The sequence below is a fragment of the Toxorhynchites rutilus genome, chromosome 3 (genome assembly GCF_029784135.1).
Source record: "Toxorhynchites rutilus septentrionalis strain SRP chromosome 3, ASM2978413v1, whole genome shotgun sequence".
NCBI lineage: Eukaryota > Metazoa > Arthropoda > Insecta > Diptera > Culicidae > Toxorhynchites > Toxorhynchites rutilus.
Genome location: NC_073746.1, coordinates 216,151,057 through 216,170,234, shown reverse-complemented (window position 1 = coordinate 216,170,234; position 19,178 = coordinate 216,151,057). Strand labels below are relative to the sequence as shown.

The window sequence follows — 19,178 nt, the reverse complement described above, 5'->3', positions numbered from 1 at the left end:
ATTTGTTTTTATTGAACACCCGTGGTGTGAAGTTAGAAAAATGGTTTTGAGTCCATCGAAATTTTCAGGCATATCTTTTCCGCGGAATCATTCACCTGTTATCTTTTCCTATAAATTACCCAATATACCTCTAAGTTGCATTGAGATATTAAATGATCTTGGTGTCATCCTTGATTCAAAACTAACATTCAGGGAACACATCTCATATATCATAACTAAGGCATCGTGGGTTTCATCTTCCTCATCACAAAAAAAAAACAATTCAAGGACATAAACTATATTAAATCTTATCACGCGCCATAATATTTCTAGCCCATTACTCTTTTTCTGAACGGTTGTTTCTGATGGAGTTGTGTTCTAGGGCGATTAATTGGGGGAAACCGCTGTTTTGTTTATTATAGAAAAATATAATAGGAGTACCAGTAAGTTTCTTCGTTTTTCCAGTTAATGCTTTATTCTGCTTTTTCACATCTTTCTGGAAATTCACGGATACCTCTGCGGAAATAATCGGCCGGTTTGCTGGTCAACACGTCTCAAACGCATCAATTGTCGTCAGTAGAGGTCCCCCGAAATGGTTTCATTCGTTTTTAGCAGTTCATAGTACACACACAGCTGGTCCTTCCAAATATACAGCATAACCTTCTGACCGTGAATATTCCGTGCGGCCGTCGATGTTGATGCATGGTCGGGGCATCCATATGTTGCCCGACGATTAGGATTGCCGTAATGGACCCACTTTTCACTGCCAGTAACGATTCGATGCAAAAAACCCTTTCTTTTATGCCGTTGGAGCAGTTGTTCGCACGTGGAAAAACGTGGTTCAATTCATATGGCACCCAATGTTCTATCTTTCGGATCATTCCCATTGCTTTTAAACGATCGGATATAGTTTGCTGAGCTACTCCAAGTGTATCTGCAAGTTATTGTTGCGTTTGTGACGGATATTGATCGAGTAAGCCTCCCATTCTTCATCTTCAAACTTTTGTTGGCGATCTGGAACGTTCTTCGCATTCCAAATCAAAATTACCACTTTTAAACCGTGCAAACTACGTCTGACGCGTTTTCTCAGTTGGAGCATGGTAACCACAAACTTCCACCAAAATGCGATGACTTTCCGCAGCGTTTTTCTTCATATTGAAGTAATGAAGTAACACTCCCCGCAAAAACACTCTCGTTGATACGAATTTCGACATATTCGAAGTGTCAAAAAACTATGTTGTTTACGCTTCAACTTTTTGCAATCTTACGTAATCTGTTGTCAAACCGAAGAAACTTACCGGTACACCTAATAGAAGGATGAGGAAAACATTCAGAGAGGCACCATCCTCAATCGACACTGGACAGACACTAGCGTGCAATAAATAGGAACAACTTTGTGAGTATATTGTCCATTGACAACTGGTGTTCCAGTGAGATTTAGTGAAAGACATCGTACTACCGGTACCAGTCTGCACCTGCCCCATGATATGAGCTTTTCAAGCCCAAGCTTTTCAATTTCAAGCTGTACTGGGTTTCTGTCCAACCATTCGATCCACCATAATTGCCCAGGTTTAATGGTTAACGACAAGAGTGACAGATGAGTCACCATAATTGATGTCGCTATACCACCGAACCAAAATCTAGAGAAGACACAAACATTATAACTACTGACCATTGGCCGTGAAACTTAAGGAACCGTGTGCGCTGTCTGTCCAGAAGCCAATGCTGGAGGCACTGTGTTGAATGTTGAAAAAATAATGGTCGGCCTCCGAAAGTTGGTGCATTTTTGAATGAAAAACTGTGAATGATTCAAATAATCATAGGGTGGGGAAATTTAAATAAGAGAGGACTCCGGAATGTTGGCTTATTTGCATTTTTGGGAAGCTTATGCCCTCAGAATTTTTTCCCTAGAATGATTTTTTGATATTTAATTTCGTTGGAAAGTTACAACCAAAAGTATGAAGTCACATCAAGGGCTTTTAAAATTCATGCAAGCTCATGCAGGCTGAAAATAGCGCTACTCTCTCTTCACGCTCAATAAAGAGAATATCACTTCACCTTCGTATAGGCTCGTTTCATTTCACGATCATTTCTTTCATTCCTCATACTGAAGCGAAACTATCAAATCGTCAAATGAAAATTAATGGTTCTTATATCGAATGAAAGCGTCTTATTTTGAATGAAAATGAAAATGATGTGAAAGAATGTACAGTACGACAGCAGGCATAATCTGTTGTTGGCACTGGTTGTAAGGGTGCTCAAACACTGTTTGACCGAAGCCAAATATTTGACTCTTTTCGACAAACAAAATTTGATCAACGTGTAGTGATCAAATCTATATTATTGATAGAATATTCAATTCGGTCTGTTCTTCGAGCCTGTCGGTACATGGCTAGGTTACATTTAATATTTCAGTCAATTTTTTCATGTTCGACATTGTTTGCCATTGTTGAAAATTAAAGAGTGGCAAACAAAATAGCGTTTGTACAAATATCAAACCAAACTTTATCTGTCAAAAATATCAAATATTTGACCTCCGGGCAAACAGTGCATGGCCACCCTCAGACTAATATGCCCTCATATACCCCTTTACAATCAATTTTTTTGGAAAAACGGTCCAGGAGAATCCAGTTTGGAGTGAAGAAATCGAATGAAACTTTCAATTGAAAGCAGTGATCGTCTTTTACCATGTGAAACTGAAAGTGACATATAGCCCATTCAAATGATAATGATTGATGATTGGGACAGTTTCAATAGTCAAGTGTAGGCGTCTGCTATCAAATTCAAAGGAAAAGACAGCACGAAAACGAAATTGAAGAATAGATGTTTCAGTATGCGTAGTGAACACATACAAAAAAAAATATGAACGTTATTTTGTAAAATATTTGATCAATAAATCTGGAAAACAGATTATTAAACTGCATTAATGTTTTGGAAGACCCATGTTTCCGAAGAACCAATCGAAGTTCCTCTTAACCGGTCCGTCTTACCTCTCGTTCTCTTACGAGGAAGGGACAATAAGATTGTAAACTGATTTTTTCTTTGGGAAATTTAGCAACTCTGAAGACAATGTTCTAGTCGGAGGTCACACGTGAAGTATTGTTAGAATTCAGCATATAATTGAGTGGATCGGAGCAATACTTTTTTCTCGGGTTGGTGTTTTATAATGTCTTTTTGTCAAAGATACCAAATGTGACAATGTGCTGGTTCCCACAGTCCTAAGGAGTTTTTGGCGGTTAAAAAATACTAACTATGGAACATCGTCTGTATTCTCCGGATTTGGCTCTGCGTGTCTTTATTTCCTTTTCAGAAAGTGAAAATGAGGATGCGGGGAAAACTTTTTCATTAAAAATCAAGAGTGACGAAGTACCAGAAGGTGTTGACTTCGAGTGACGTGAAGCTTTATTTCCAAGAATAATAATATTTCGCATTATTTCGTCGCAATAAGTGTACAATTCCTAAATGAGAGTTCATTCACTGGGGTATACCAGATTCCTCCATTGTTGATAAAGAAAAAAAAATTATTAAATCAGTCTAGGATCCGTCTACACTCGACGTCTTTTTGTCCAAACCTCGTATTCTTAATTATTCCGTATTCATTTCGTGTGGAATAAAACTAGCCCGTCTTCAAGTGTGCACGAGTGGAAATCAAATCTCCCCGGTAGTTACAATCGCAGTTTCATCATTGCTCTAAAATCCCACCGTTGCAATTACCGTACTAATAAAAGGCTGGTACGACATACTTAATTCAACGCAATAATTCCGCTACAGCATCACGATGGTGAGCATGAATACGTGCAATTACAGGGGTGCTAAGTGTCGTAACAAGATGTATATATTCACACTCCGCGAAAAAAACTTGGCAGAGAGACGGTGCGAAGCTGGGCGCGTTATGGGCTAACCGTAAAATTGTAATGTATAGTAACACAAGCCACAGCGTCGACCGTATTCAAGATTTTTTTTGTTACAAAACCTATTCAACCGTTTTCTTTTATATCTCAGTCAACGGAGTAGCAATGTGTACACATAGAAATATCTACAGATTATATGCTAGTTGAATTGTGTTTCAGAACATTTTTCACGAGGGAAATTCTTTTGTTTTCCAATTTAATGGCTGCTTCTAGCTTTCATTTAGTACGGTAGGATTTCATGCGACGTTGTGTGTGGAGCATTGAAAGATGAGGTTTTTCAAACTCAAATAGTCAATAGACTTGCATTGCTTGCGGGGAGTTCTATGCATCATGGGGGTACAGTACATGAATGAAATACGTCGGCGAAGTAATTTACCTTTGCACCCATTTGTATGTGGGTGGAGGGTTTCCTTCCGCTACACATTCGAACGCGGCCGGACTAAATAGCGGTGCTGTTGTTAATCGATCTGGGCCCGCTGATAGTATCTTCGGTGCATCTGAAATTTGAGGGAAATGTACATTGAGTTAAAGTAAACACAAAGTCGTGTGTGTGTTTGTGTGTGTCAGGATTCAATTTCGTTTCTTAACTTACATTTCACATCCAGTTGAACTGATAGTGCTTCCGAAGTGCCGACCGAGTTTTGTGCCTGACAGGTGTACAAGCCGGCGTCCCGTCGGCCCACAGGTCTCAATTGTAAAGCTTCTTGTAGACTAGCTATTTCTGAGCGGCCCGCTCGACGCCACACAATGCTGGCGGTAGGATTTGCATCGGCTATGCATCTGAGGATAAGTGAGTCCTTTCCCTCCTCCAAATCGATTTGAGGAGCTCCAAGCAATCTTATCGTAGGTGCATCTGAAAGAATTATGTTTCTCATTACCGTGCGTCCGATTGAAGCACAACGATCAAATGGTTTAGGCAAGGTGGTCTGGACTGTCCAACTAGCTGCGTTCGGAATGAGAACATTGATTCAATCGGCAATAAAAACTATGAAGCATAAGCTTTATTTTAATTTATTTTTTCACGGCGTTTGAGTTGAATGCAGAATACATGTTGGGAAACAATAATATTAAAATTAGAAGAACACCAGACACTACCGCAATGTTAACGAAACACTACAAAATTATTGCCGGCGTGAACAAACGTTATGGAAATGCATTCCTTAGTACAAATATTTGGTTACACATATAGTTGGCTGGGTTGCCAACTATAATTTTCAAAAATCAGGAAGATTCATAATAAAAATCAGGAAGGAATCAGGATAGTTCATAGTTGGTTGTACGGGAAGTTCGTGCAGATTTTTGAGAAAACAAAAGTATAATTTGTATAGAACATACATTTATTCAATTTTATATGCATAAGTTTGGTCTACAATATTTCGCCATTTATTTCGCAGCTTTCAAAACCTATCCTTCCAGAACATGTAGGGGAGAAGCGGTTAAAATGAACACCCTAAGGAATATGCCCATTTACTGCGCCCACATACTGCTACTATTTCCGTTCTTCTGAGAATATTATAGCTTAACTAACTGTTGTTCAAGATATCAAACGATTTTAATCATAAGAAATAAAAATAGTACATTTTTCATTAAAAGTAAATAAGATGTAAAATCGAGCATTTTTTTTATCGTGCTGTTAGAATGATCACAAGGTGGTGGTAAAATGAACAATTACATATATCATGCTAAATGGGATAGATTCATGCGTTGTTCCTTATCTATTTTTTTTAATCATTATAAGTATATGTATGAATCAAGCTGAGCTTATTCACCTAGAGTAGTAATTAGAATTTACTCATCATGCGAAAAAGTAGTAAGAAACACATAACGCTTCACATATTGAGGTTTGGTTTTGGTCGAGGCGGAATATTTTTTCAGGGTCAAAACCACAAAAGGAACCCCTTGAAAAACAACATTTGATGAGGCAGATCAGCTTTGGAAAACATGACATTGTTAGTCGTTATCCAGTGGTGGCTCATTTTTCCCCAAACAACAAAGTAATTTCGAATGCGAATTAATCACTGAAACCAAACAAAATATATGTTTACCTCTTTTTGAATATGTGAACAGTTGTCCAAACTGATGATTTGTCGAAGATATCAGGTCGAATAATTTAAATTTCACGGGAAATTACTTTAATAAGATGCACACAAAATTACATCAAAATGGCTACCGTGAGAGAAATTTCTGTTTTATTTATTATGTTTTACATTTGACAGCTTCCTACAGAAAAAGATGTCTTAAACAGCTTTAAATGTTCTAAGAGTAGGATAGTGAAATTGTTTATAGTTAAATTATCGAAGTTTGAGCACTGGTTCATTTTACCAACCCTGTTCATTTTAACCTCATTTCCCCTATGCTTTGTCACCGAAAACGGTTCAACGGTTTTTTATACTGTCCATAGAGTCGAAGTTCTTGCCTTTTAGAGCATGAATTTTGTGGTTTTGTAAGCGGAATAACATCTCTCATCCAGAATCCAAAAAAATATGTGGTGTTGTCCTAGATGCCTATCAAATTGATTAATTTTGCTTGATAGAAGCTCATAATACTGAATATTTCTTTCCAACCCCACCATACAAATGACTTTGACTTTATTCTGGTGAATATAAGTTTTGGGGTTAACTAACGGTGGTGCAATTCGCTTACTTCAATCGTCACGATTTGGTCATCCTCAGTGTCGGCATGAATATTTCGAACAGTTCAATGTATGACAAATGACAAAAACATTTTAATAAGAAAAGATCCCCACATATTATTATTCTCAAACTCAAAGATCCTTGTTCCGTTTATGTCGCTGAACTGGGGCGATATACTACGCACTAGGGATCATTGAAACATTGCCCATCGACCACCATTTTATTTTTTCAGACAGTCTCAGCTCAATAGAGGCAATCCGCTCAATGAAAGTTGATAAACGCACATCTTATTTTCTAACAATTGAGTGTTTTGGTCGATAAATTATTCAGGATTACCTTAGCAGGGGTTCGCTCTCATTGCTCGATTCCGGGGAATGAGAAAGCAGACTCGCTAGCTAAGGTGGGCGCTTCAGAAGGCACACTTTTTGAAAGGCAATTTGCTTAAAATGATTTTTTCCACATTTCTCGTCAGCACACACTCGTAAGTTGGCAGCGCATGTGGAGTGAAGATGAGTTCGGTCGTTGGTTACACACGATTTTCCTTAAGGTCTCGACGAGTGCATGGCTCAAGGGATTGAATGTAGGTCGTGATTCCATTCGCGTGATATCTCGGCTTATGTCCAATCACTACAACCTAAACGCGCATCTATATCGCATTGGGCTCGCAGCAAACAATCTTTGTGATTGTGGCGATGGCTACCACGACATCGAGCATGTTGTCTGGTCGTGTATCCGGTTCCATGCTGCCCGCTCTCAGCTCAGTTTCAGTTTAATGGTGTTTCCTCCGTTGTATCCCTGTAGAATATCCCTTCTATCCGATCGATAAACTTTTATTTAGTCTTGGCAATACATACACATACTCTTTACAGATACACGGGCCGAAGGTTGTGCAGCCCACTGAACTTTTTTTTATCTTTATTATAGTGACTTTCAACTCATTTGGCTGGTTCGTCACTTTTACTTCCATTTTTGGAAGAATGTCGGGAGTGAGAATTCAACTCGTGAACTTTAGCGTGAGAGGCATGGATGTTACCACTACACCAGATCGCCTCCACAGCCCACTGACCATTCACCAAGAGCTGAGGATTGTACCGCTCATGGCAACTCTACACGAGCTGATGACTCTGCCGGCTAGTGACCATTCTATCCTGAATTCCACGAGTCGAGAAAGACGTACCACGCTAGATATGGAGTACAGACTAGGGGGCGTTGCTGATTAATGGTCATCTGCATCCCAATAGGAAGTATCCCGTGTCGGGCACACGTACAGAGCATTGAAAACTGCAACATCCCAATTATGAGAACACTTGTAATACTAACCTCGAGCCAACCGCGAGTAATCGGTTACATATTACTAACATAGTTGTAGGCAAACATTGTCGAAATATTGAACTCCCAGCTCCGTTAGGCTGACGCCATATGAGCCTTAATAAAAATATATATTTTGAATAAAAAAAAATATTTCCAAAACTCTTACACATTAATTTGTTCTATTGGGTTGGGGAAAAACAAATGTCGTATATTGTCAATATAAGGCAACACTTAAACATATCTTGTGTTGTACTTATCGCATCGGGTCGTACTAAAGGGTGTGTCACATCAAATTGCATCACGGAAAAAACGCTGTAGAAATTTAATTTTTAGGAATTATATCTTCAGCTTTCGCTTATAATCAGATAAGAGTATATAGATCACGTTGGACATGCTTCACTGTCAATTTTTCGTAAATTTGGAAAAATGTCGTCGAACGAAAAAGAGCGTCGAGAATTAATCCTGCGCACTCATTTCGAGAATCCGGAGTTGTCACATCGGGACATCGGTAAGATGCTGGGAATCGTCCAATCCATGGTCAGCAGAGTACTAAAACGATACTTCGAGAACCTAACCATCGACCGGAAGGTGAAGAACGGCAAAAATGGATGCTCCGTCAGTGAAAAAGATCACAAGCGCGTAGTTAAGCAGTTTAGACGTGATCCGAGAAGTTCGGTCCGGGATGTCGCCAATAAGCTGAATTTGTCAAGTTCATTCGTCCAGCGGACCAAGCAGAGGGAGAGACCGGACCTGGCTCCAAGTTATTATCATTTCTTCCTGTCGATGAAAAACGCTCTTGGTGATACTAAGTTGACCTCAAAAGAGGCTTGCAAAAACTGGCTGTCTGAGTTTTTTTTGCAAATAAGGAGGGGGGGGAGGGGGCTTTATAAGGAGGGGATAATGAAGTTGCCTTCTAAATGGCAACAAGTTTGCGAACAAAACGGCGCATATTTGGCTTAAATTGGATAATTTTAGGTATGTTGAAAAAAGCGTCAAATTTCGATCAGAAATACGACATTTCTTCTTCCCCAACCCTATATTTGGACATCATTTGCCGCGAAAAATGTAAAGGAACCTGTGTTTAGTTCTACATAATTTTACGTGGCTGATATTCCTTTATTTGTTTCCGTTCCTAGTAATTTTCAGGATTTGTTTTATTACTTTTACTAGATGTTCAATTGATATTTGTCCTTTTTAGGCATTTTTACAACTATGCGTTATTAGTATTGTGATTTCTGACATTATAACATTTAAACAACTCAGAGATAATTATTGAAATTTTAACGCAGCGTCTTTTCTCAAGGTTCGACAGTAACGAATGAATTCAGCTACGAGATTAATTGCGAAAGATAGATTATTGTTTTTTTTTTTTAACCATTGGTATAATTTTGGCCAATTCAAGAAAACTTTATGTTCAAGGATATTTATTCAATCTTCTTTTTTTGGGGAAATGATGAGAAAACGAAAAACTGTCAAACAAAAAGATTGGTCGAAATCAGCATTTTTCTTCCTTGGGAAGCTCTATCCAATGGTTTTTCCTACATCACAATGTATGTACTTTTTCAAAGTAATATTGTAAAAAAGATCACATGTTCTTGTATTTTATTAGGTTTTATTATTTGTTAGGTCATGCACTTTCCGCACTTACTTGCTTTTAATCGAATTTATTGCCCAGTGAAGTTATACAAAATTAAATGAACGCAATGATAAGTGATAGTCAGGGTTGCCAACTATTATTTTCGAAAATCAGAGAGGATGAAAATCAAAATCAGGAGAACTCTGGATGCCCAGATTGTGTTGTCCGGAAAGTTCGAACCGATTTTGGAAACACGAACGCGTGATTTTTATAGGCAGACATACATTTATTCAGTTTCGTTCCACGATCTTTCACTATCTTTCACACAGCTTGAAAATTTTATCCTCCCAGAATATGTTTGCTTTCTGGTCGAAACTGTTTTATATGTAAAAGAGAAATATTTTCTATGCTGTCGGTAGTGTCGAAGTTCGTTTGCTTGAGAGAATTTCGCATGGACCTTAACCTGTGATGATCTGAAGGTGCAATATCCGGTTAGTTTAGCTGGTGGGATAGCACATTCCAGCCAGCCTCTAAAGTCAATTGCCGTGTTGTCAAAGAGACATGAAGTTTGGCGTTGCTCTGATCTCAAGGGCTATCGCATTGACTAATTCTGGAAGTTCCTTGAGTTTGTTGCGAGCAGTAGTTGTGGGAATTTATCGACTGTTTGATTGGTACAAGCTCATAATAGAGTTTCGCGAATAATGAATAAGTTCAGTCTCGAGATCAATTTCCAAAGATTATGCTAATGAAGACGAGTTTTTGCGGAAATATCACGAAATTTATTGACACAGTTGTATAGAATTAGAATTACGTGTTTTAGGTATTCAAAAAAACAACAAGTAATTATTTTCATTCAAAATATAATGTTAAATCAATTGCCTGATAGAGTCTTTTAGTTTCACGCCAACTTCAAGGTTTAATAAATGTTGACAGGGCATCTCGGATAAAGCGAATCGCTTTGGACTATATAGATAATAAACAAAAAAGGATTAAAAATTATACAAGTGCGGACTAGAGAGTTTTTTTTTATGTATACTATTATGACAATTCTAATTCCCGAACAGGAAAACTTCGTATATTTATACGGTTGATTTTCATTCTAATAAAGTAAAATGTACAAAAATCAAGAGAAATCAGGATCATTTAAAAAAAATCAGGCAAAGTTGAGTGTTTGCCATGATATAAGAAAACGTGTCCAAAAGTCTGAGAAATCCTTAAAAATCAGGAATGTTGGAATCTCTGCCGACTAGGGTAGATAAACGAATGCTTGTACTGCGAGATGTGAGCGATATACAAAGCAATACAAAGTCAATTTGAGCAAATCGACAAATCAACTCTAAACATTCAAATGTACTGTTGATTGGTCGCTGTCTAAAGATAAACGGAAATACTGAACTTATATAATATCCAAGAAGTTCTCTAGTATCTTTTATATAAATCTCCAATGCTCTCAAAAACATCATTCCCCAAAGAAATAATCCACAAAATATACTATGCAGAACGGCAACAGAAAATCCGAATCCGAGTAGTTCTTTTTTTGCAAGTGACATTACTCTCAAAAAAAAATAATCCGCTAATTATACTATTATCCGAAAATTATACGACGACCTTTCGAAGAACGGTAACAGAAAACTCGAACCGAATCGGTTGTGTGGTGGCGACGGCAATGACAGCAACCAAAGCGGAACGAATTCAGTTTTCAAACGATGAACACAGCCTCCACTACAGTAAAATATACAGTTGCTTAACACTAAACCTGCCGATATTTTAAGTATACCTATGCCTACCACAACGGGTCAAGTGACCCTTTATGAATAGTGACTCGATTTATATAGTTTTGTTGGGAAACGTGGCATACCATATTTCTCCTGTATATTTCGACATTTTCAGGATAACAATTATTAGCAAAATAATGAAATTACAACTTATGACACGCAAAATAGAACTGTAGCTTGGTATGGTTACTGTTAGCTCGCTTGGATAGTCAGCAATAACAAAAAAATTGTGATGCAACGGTTTTGTATCACAACCCACATCTTTTTGATATCATATGAATGTTTGCACGGGTCAAATGACGATGTATTGAAAAAAGGTAAATAATAAAGAAGACAAAACAGAAGGACGAAATTGGTGAAACGACGATAGGATAACAAATGACCAGTTGAGGAAGTGGCCACAAAGCTTGCATTGCGCTGCAACTTATTGCCAGAATCTATACCGTGTAGGGTTGATAATAATGGATGATAACGGGTTGGCAAAGTTTATTCAAGCACCCAAGATCATGCTAAAGAAGTGTACGTTTCGGACACTGAAATGCATCGCAATCCAGACTTGATTGCCTACGAAGATAACTTCAACTGCTAAAAAATATTGACATATCATAGCATGAAAAATTACCGTCCCTTTAGAATTAAAAGGCATTCTTATAAGTTATGAATCACAGAATTCCACAAAATCATGTTATAAAGGGTGTGTCACATCAAATTGCATCACGGAAAAAACGCTGTAGAAATTTAAAATTTTTAGGAATTATATCTTCAGCTATCGCTTATAATCAGATAAGAGTGTATAGATCACGTTGGCCATGATTCACTGTCAATTTTTCGTAAATTTGGAAAAATGTCGTCGAACGAAAAAGAGCGTCGTGAATTAATCCTGTGCACTCATTTCGAGAATCCGGAGTTGTCACATCGGGACATCGGTAAGATGCTGGGAATCGTCCAACCCACGATCAGCAGAGTACTAAAACGATACTTCGAGAACCTAACCATCGACCGGAAGGTGAAGAACGGCAAAAATGGATGCTCCGTCAGTGAAAAAGATCACAAGCGCGTAGTTAAGCAGTTTAGGCGTGATTCGAGAAGTTCGGTCCGGGATGTCGCCAATAAGCTGAATTTGTCAAGTTCATTCGTCCAGCGGACCAAGCACCGGGAGGGCCTGCGTACATACAAGGTTCAGAAGGCTCCTAACCGCGACGAAAGGCAAAACATGGTGGGGAAGACGCGAGCCCGGAAGCTGTACACCGAAATGCTGACGAAGCCGCATTGCCTGGTAATGGACGAAGAAACCTACGTCAAAGCGGATTTTCGTCAGCTGCCGGGCCTGTTGTTCTTCTCCGCAGAGGACAAATTCAGCGTTCCGGAGGAGATTCGCAGGCAGAAACTATCCAAGTTTGCCAAAAAGTACATGGTGTGGCAAGCGATCTGCTCTTGCGGAAAGCGGAGCGCCCCCTTCGTGATGACCGGCACGGTAAACGGGCAGGTTTACCTTAAGGAGTGCCTACAGAAGCGCATACTACCACTATTGAAGCAGCACGAGGGCCTGACCATCTTCTGACCGGATCTCGCTTCGTGCCACTATTCAAAGGACGTGTTGGAGTGGTACGAAGCTAACGGGGTCACCTTCGTGCCAAAGGAAATGAACCCGCCCAACGCGCCGGAGCTTCGCCCAATAGAGAAATATAGGGCGATTATGAAGCAGGCCCTCCGGAAGAACCCAAAAGTTGTCAAATCGGAGGCGGGCTTCAAGAGAAAATGGATTTCTGTTCAAAAAAAAACTACAACCTGACGTTGTACAGAACCTTATGGACGGGGTAAAGAGGAAGGTGCGAGCATACGGGCTTGGGCTCGAAGTATGAATAAAAAGAAAATGCCAAAAGTTGTTTAATAGTTTTTATTTTACTGTCTAAAATTTTCAAAAGGATCGGTCTACTGGGCGAATTTCTACAGCGTTTTTTCCGTGATGCAATTTGATGTGACACACCCTTTATTTGGTTTGTAAATTTTTCCATTGTGTCGTGATTTGAAATCCGGACACTTGTTTTATTCTTGATTTAAATTCCGGACACTTTTGCTTTAAATTATGGACACATTTTGTCAGCAGCATATCAATCTCCTTCAATAAGAAATTTCATCGTTAAATTTAAATCGGTCTGGATTTAAAATCATGTTCTGAATGTGTTTTTTGTTCCGTCATTTGTGAAACACAAATATTTGTTTTGATTCTTGACATTTTTTGTCAAAAGTTAAGTACTTTGCTTAGCACTACACTAAACTGATACAATATTAACTAACGGTCACATCAATTCAACATGCAAAACATGTAATTGTTCTGGTATGATATTGAATATAATGATAAAGTATCCGGATTCAAAAGCATTACGGTATTGCGATAAAGTGGGTGAACGAGATATTTGAGAAGCTCGCCGCTCTAAAGATCGATTTCTACTGTTCTATGAGAACAAAAGTGCTGTTGGAATACCGCAGCGTTATCCCGAAATCATCATCTCAAACCGAATTCAAACGGATACGGCGGATGAGGCGGATCTGAATATTGCGTATGAAGAATCCAACCAGTGCATGGCAAACAGGAGGATACTCCACGAAGAGAAACAAGCTAACTGCAACAGTTTGTTAGAAGCCCTCAAGGAATTCATCCACCTCGAGAATTATCTCATGTCTCTATCCGTCAGCACGCTATCGATCAGCTGCAATTCCCACCTTCCTGTCGATCGCATGTAGCAAATGCTCATTGAGGGGGCTTAGCGGGCATGGCCCAACATGGCATGGTTGATATCAGTAGATTGTTCCATCCTAGTTCGGAAATGTCGTTATCATCATGAAGTAGTTTCTCGCTGGAGACTCCCTCCCTAGATCTTCCCTTATTCTCCAATGCAAAAGAAAAGATGAAATGGTTGTGAAGCACCGTACAAAAGTTCCACCCGCACCGAATTAAACTTCGGACTTTACACGGTTGGAGGTGTAGCTGCAAGAATTTAAGCGGGAACCCTGCCTGGAAGGCCGGAAAATATTGAACTTTAGTGTCTTTATGTTAGGATTGCAGTGGGGTGTTCGGGTATTTTGGTTATTGTTTAAAATATAGATGTGCTTTCCATTTTTTCGGTACCTTGCTGGTGGTATCGGTTCTGAAGCAAAGGAGTGTCGCAGAACGAATTTCAAAGAATATTTCGAATCTTTCGGACAATACCTAAAGTGCTACATAGGTTTCACTTATTATTTTTAATTGCTGTGCAACGTAAGAACTTCACGACACTTATAAGACGCGACGCGAGACAAGACATAACACTTATTGTTCTTACTTAATTAAACGAATTAAAATTTACCTTATGTCGACCGGTTTCGGGCGCGAAGCTGCCCATCTGCACGATGTGCACGATGTGATGGGTGGATCGTCTTCATTCATCAGCGGCTTCTGGGAGTTGCTGATGAACAGTGATGCTGTTGTGATCATGGATAAGCAAGATTACGATTCACGTGTCCTAGACATGATCGATGCTGGTCCATATGAAGAAAATAAATTCAAAAATGGAAAACAAAAAGATCCCCTAAACGGCATGATCGAGAAAGCAAATTTGGCGAGACATAGTGTAGCACGGCTGATGGATGAGGACAAACTCGAACGGAAATTTCATGTCCCTAACCCGATTGTGGCACAACTGTATTGTTTACCGAAGATCCACAAAAATCCTGTTGGAATGCGACCCATCTCCTCAAACATCCGAACGCCCACGGAAAAAAATGGCCGGGTGGTTGGTGGAGGAGTTGAAGAAATATCCCGTAACCCACGGGAGAAGCATTAAAAATTCCGTGGATCTTATAAAACAGCTTGAAGGATTTAAGGTAAGACGCGGGGAAATTTTAGTTTCGTTCGACGTTGCAGCCCTTTTTCCTAGCGTACCCGTCGTAGAAGCTTTAAAAAGTCTACGCCGACACTTAGAACGAAGTCGTGCGCCCCATCATTGCATCGAGGCTTACCTTCTTGTTGCCGAAGTGTGCATGAAACAGAATTTTTTCGCATTCAGGGGAAAAATTTACAGGCAAACGTTTGGGTTAAGCATGGGTAGCAAACTTTCACCTCTCCTAGCAAACGTCTTCATGAGTGACTTCGAGGTTGAGATTGCAAAAGATAAACTTTTCCCTCGAACCTGGATACGATATGTTGATGATATTTTCGCATCGGTGAAGGAATGCTACCTAGACCGAACGCTTGCCATGCTCTCGACACAATTCGATTACATTCACTTGTGAAATAGAACGGGATGGAAAATTGCCTTTTCTGGATTTAGAGATTACCAGAAAAGAAGACAACACTTTAAAATTTGGAATCCACCGTAAACCAACTTCCACTAACCGCTTCATAATAAGCGATTCCAACCATTTTGGTGGACAAAAACAAGTCGCCTTCCACTCCATGGCACACCGCCTTTGCAATGTCCCCATGGAAAAAGAAGAGTTTGCCAAGGAGAAAGAACAGATTTACAAAGCGGCTACAGTAAATGGTTATGGAAAGGAATTTGTCGAGAAGATTTTCCGAAAACACAAACGCAAGAAATACACACGAGACATCACAACACTACAACCGGAGATAGACGACATAAAAAGAATAACTCTACCTTTTTACCCCAAAATCACGAACCCCATCAAAAACACGCTCAAATGGCAAGGACTACACAAAGTGTACAAAAGTGGGAATACACTTCGTGATTTATTGTGTAACCTCAAGGACAAGATTCCTCCCGATGAGAAATCCGGGTTCTACGAAATACCGTGCCTAGATTGCCCCGCTGTATACATCGGGCAAACTCGCAGGAAAATAAAGGTACGCATAAGGGAGCATAAAACAGCGGTGGAAAACAACAAATCGAACGAATCAGCAGCAGCGGCACACACCACCAGCCTCGACCATAAAATCGATTGGACGAAAGCAAAGCTGATTAAATATGTCCAAAAATCGTCACAACTTAACGCATGGGAATCAATGTTCATCAGCAACTCCCAGAAGCCGCTGATGAATGAAGACGATCCACCCATCACATAGTGCTTGTACAACTTGACGGGGCTGAGAATTCAGTGACTTATCTCTTGAATCTTCGGACGACTACGCAACACGTACGAAGATGTAACCAGTCGGACATTGTCCCGCAGATGGGCAGCTTCGCGCCCGAAACCGGTCGACATGAGGTAAATTTTAATTCGTTTAATCAAGTAAGAACAATAAGTGTTATGTCTTGTCTCGCGTCGCGTCTTATAAGTGCTACATAGGAAAAATTGACAAAATTTGTTAAAAATGAGTTATTTTTCATGAAAATCGCTGTTTAGAAGCTCATAAAAAAAGGAAAAAAATGAGATAGCTTTAGATAAGTCATTCATTACATGCTGATCAAAAATTTCATTCAAATCGGTCGAGTGGATCCGAGAGTACTCTCCTGCCGGAGAAAGGACGTTCGCGACTGAATGATCCAGCTCGCAATGGGACTAGTATAATCGATGAAAATAGTAATTTTTTTCATCGATTGCTGTTGCTAGCAAGGCTCGCTATATTTGTAGATTGACTCGTAGCGATTTCTATCAAAAATTTTGTGGGCGGGGAGGAGATTATGGGAGTGGTTGTGTTTGCGTCTACGTTTGAAGATTGCGCTCGAGTTTGTTCGAGTTAGAACATGTGTTTGAATTTGCGTTTGAGTTTGCGTTTGAAAATTGCGTTCGAGTTTGCGTTTAAGTTAGTATTTGAGTTTGTGTTTGTGTTTGAATTTGTGTATGAGGATACGTTTGATTATACGTTCGAGTTTGCGTTTGAGAATCATAGTCTGCGTTTGAGTTTGCGTACGTTTTTGCGTTTGAATTTGCGCCTGCATTTGAGTAAGAGTTTGTGACTGCGTTTGAGTTTTTATTTGAATTTATCTCCAATGTTGCATAAGAATATGGGTTCCAGTTCACGATCGATTTGTAACGTGGTTCTGAGTTCGACCTAGTGTTTGTGTTTTGAGTATAAGGATCTTGCTACACATAGCAGTAGCAGTGGATTTATTATCAATCGGCGCTCTTGTTCTTGATTTAAATGTAGAGGCGGTATTTCTACAAGAGCGAAATTGTTAACAGCACAAAAGGCCCATTTATACGTTGCTAGTAGCTGACCTGACAGGGAGCAGCTACTGGGCCGGTAAACTCGCTTGACAATCGGTTGACTCGCCTTGTCCGTTCACACAGTGTGAGCTTCTGACGAGAAACTAGGTACTACAGCATTGGCTTACCAGGGATGCCAGATGATTTTTCAAGTATCCATCCAATATTCAGAAACAGCAATCAGGTCCGAATTTGATAGATGATTGATCCGAAATCGACTTCTCTATTGGCAGTTTTTGTCTCAGGTTTTCAGTTGCATTTGTCATTACACAATTTTATCGCGAAATACACGCTGACCGTGTATAAAAATAATTTGTGCTGAATTTCTTCGAACTGAAGATACTAAAAAGCAGAAAGGTACGAGGATTTGGGCCAGGAATTGGATGCAAAGAAAAGGAGCAACAAATACAATATTGAAGGAACTCTACGATGATGATCCTCTAGAGTACAGAGCAGTGTTGAGAAAAAACACCTGAATAAGTGGGTTTCATTGGTCCAAAAGTACAACGCCAAGATACACTCATGAGGGATGCTATACCTGCATGAGTGAAATTAAAAAACGACATTGATGTGCCTTTCTTCTGGAATATCGTTCAGATTGTTGTCGATATTTTTTAGAATCTCGAAAGCATCCATAGCTAAGATAATTCCGGAAGTATGTGATGCTATAAATCGTAGTCTAAAAGATTTTATTTATTTATTTCGCCTTACCAGCAGCTTTGTGTGCCCATTTGTGAAATAAAAATGATAGTAGATTTACAGGTGGAATAAATACGCGTCAAAATAAAATAATGAATGAAAATGTACTTTTTTGAATCGAATATGTATTCTGTTTCTTAGAATAATACTTTTTTTTTGCAATTTGTGAGTGAATTTTGAATGAAAATTATGTCCGATAATCATTCTATATTAGAGATTCCCAAGAAAACAATCTCAAAACGAAAGCGTGCAAAACAAAATAACAACGATTTCGTTTAGAAACTATGAGGTTTTTATTTGGTTTTCCAATAATTTTCAAGTCTATAAATATCTTCGCATATTTTCAAATGTCTTGAAAATAGAGACATTTCTTTACATTTGGCATCCCTGATTCGAACGTTAAATTTTGTTTTTGACGTTTTGAGGGATGCGAGAGCGAGTAAAATAAAAAAAATTTGAAGTAGCTTGCACGCCGAATCTCGCATGACACTATCTGGCATGTGTTCACACGGTGTGAGTAGCTGCACTGCAGTATCGGACTAGACCGACTCGTATGCTTACTCGCACCGTCTGCACCCGGCTTAACATGAACTTTGTGGAACAGTTGAGCAAGCTATTTCCTGAACAGGAGTTTTTGTGTGACGCATATTACTTAATTTATTAGCACTCATTTCGCAATGTTCATTAAGTGATTTTTTCACTAGATTTGGATCGAAAAATTGGCAGAAAAGGATTATCAACATCGTCGGATCAAGATCAAAGTCACAGAGGCTCGAGCACACGTTTGAATGCTTCCTTCTATTTTCCATGAATTGGCCAACTAATGGATTTCCACCGTTTTCGATCAATTTGCTTATAAACATATTTTACTTCTCCGCAGAGCATTCAGGTATGGGAACATACTACCCCTAATTCGGCTATACAATCGCAATGCGCGATTTGCACTGCTCCCGTGGGACTTTTTGAATAATTAATCTGCTTCCATTGATATGGGTCGTAGCTAAAACAGAAATTTCTATTTTTTCCGTGTACATGGCTTTGACGCTAAAAGTAAATATTTCCATGTGAAGACAAATATGTTCGCATGTTACTAATATAGAGAACCGTGTAATTTTTGTAACTATTTCGCTAAAAAAATATTCAAACG

At 39.2% G+C, this 19,178-nt stretch overlaps 1 protein-coding gene across 9 annotated transcripts in view; it reads right to left on the bottom strand.

The window, feature by feature from the left end:
* The window catches only part of LOC129775044 (irregular chiasm C-roughest protein), a 354,255-nt gene that overhangs the window by 157,805 nt on the left and 177,272 nt on the right, over nt 1–19,178 (bottom strand). For all 9 annotated transcript variants that reach the window (XM_055779218.1, XM_055779220.1, XM_055779221.1 and 6 more), the window contains 2 exons: nt 4,483–4,743; nt 4,267–4,387 (listed from right to left, as the gene is read on the bottom strand). In XM_055779218.1, coding sequence (XP_055635193.1) covers nt 4,267–4,387; nt 4,483–4,743 — 382 coding nt within the window. The remainder of the gene's footprint in view (nt 1–4,266; nt 4,388–4,482; nt 4,744–19,178) is intronic.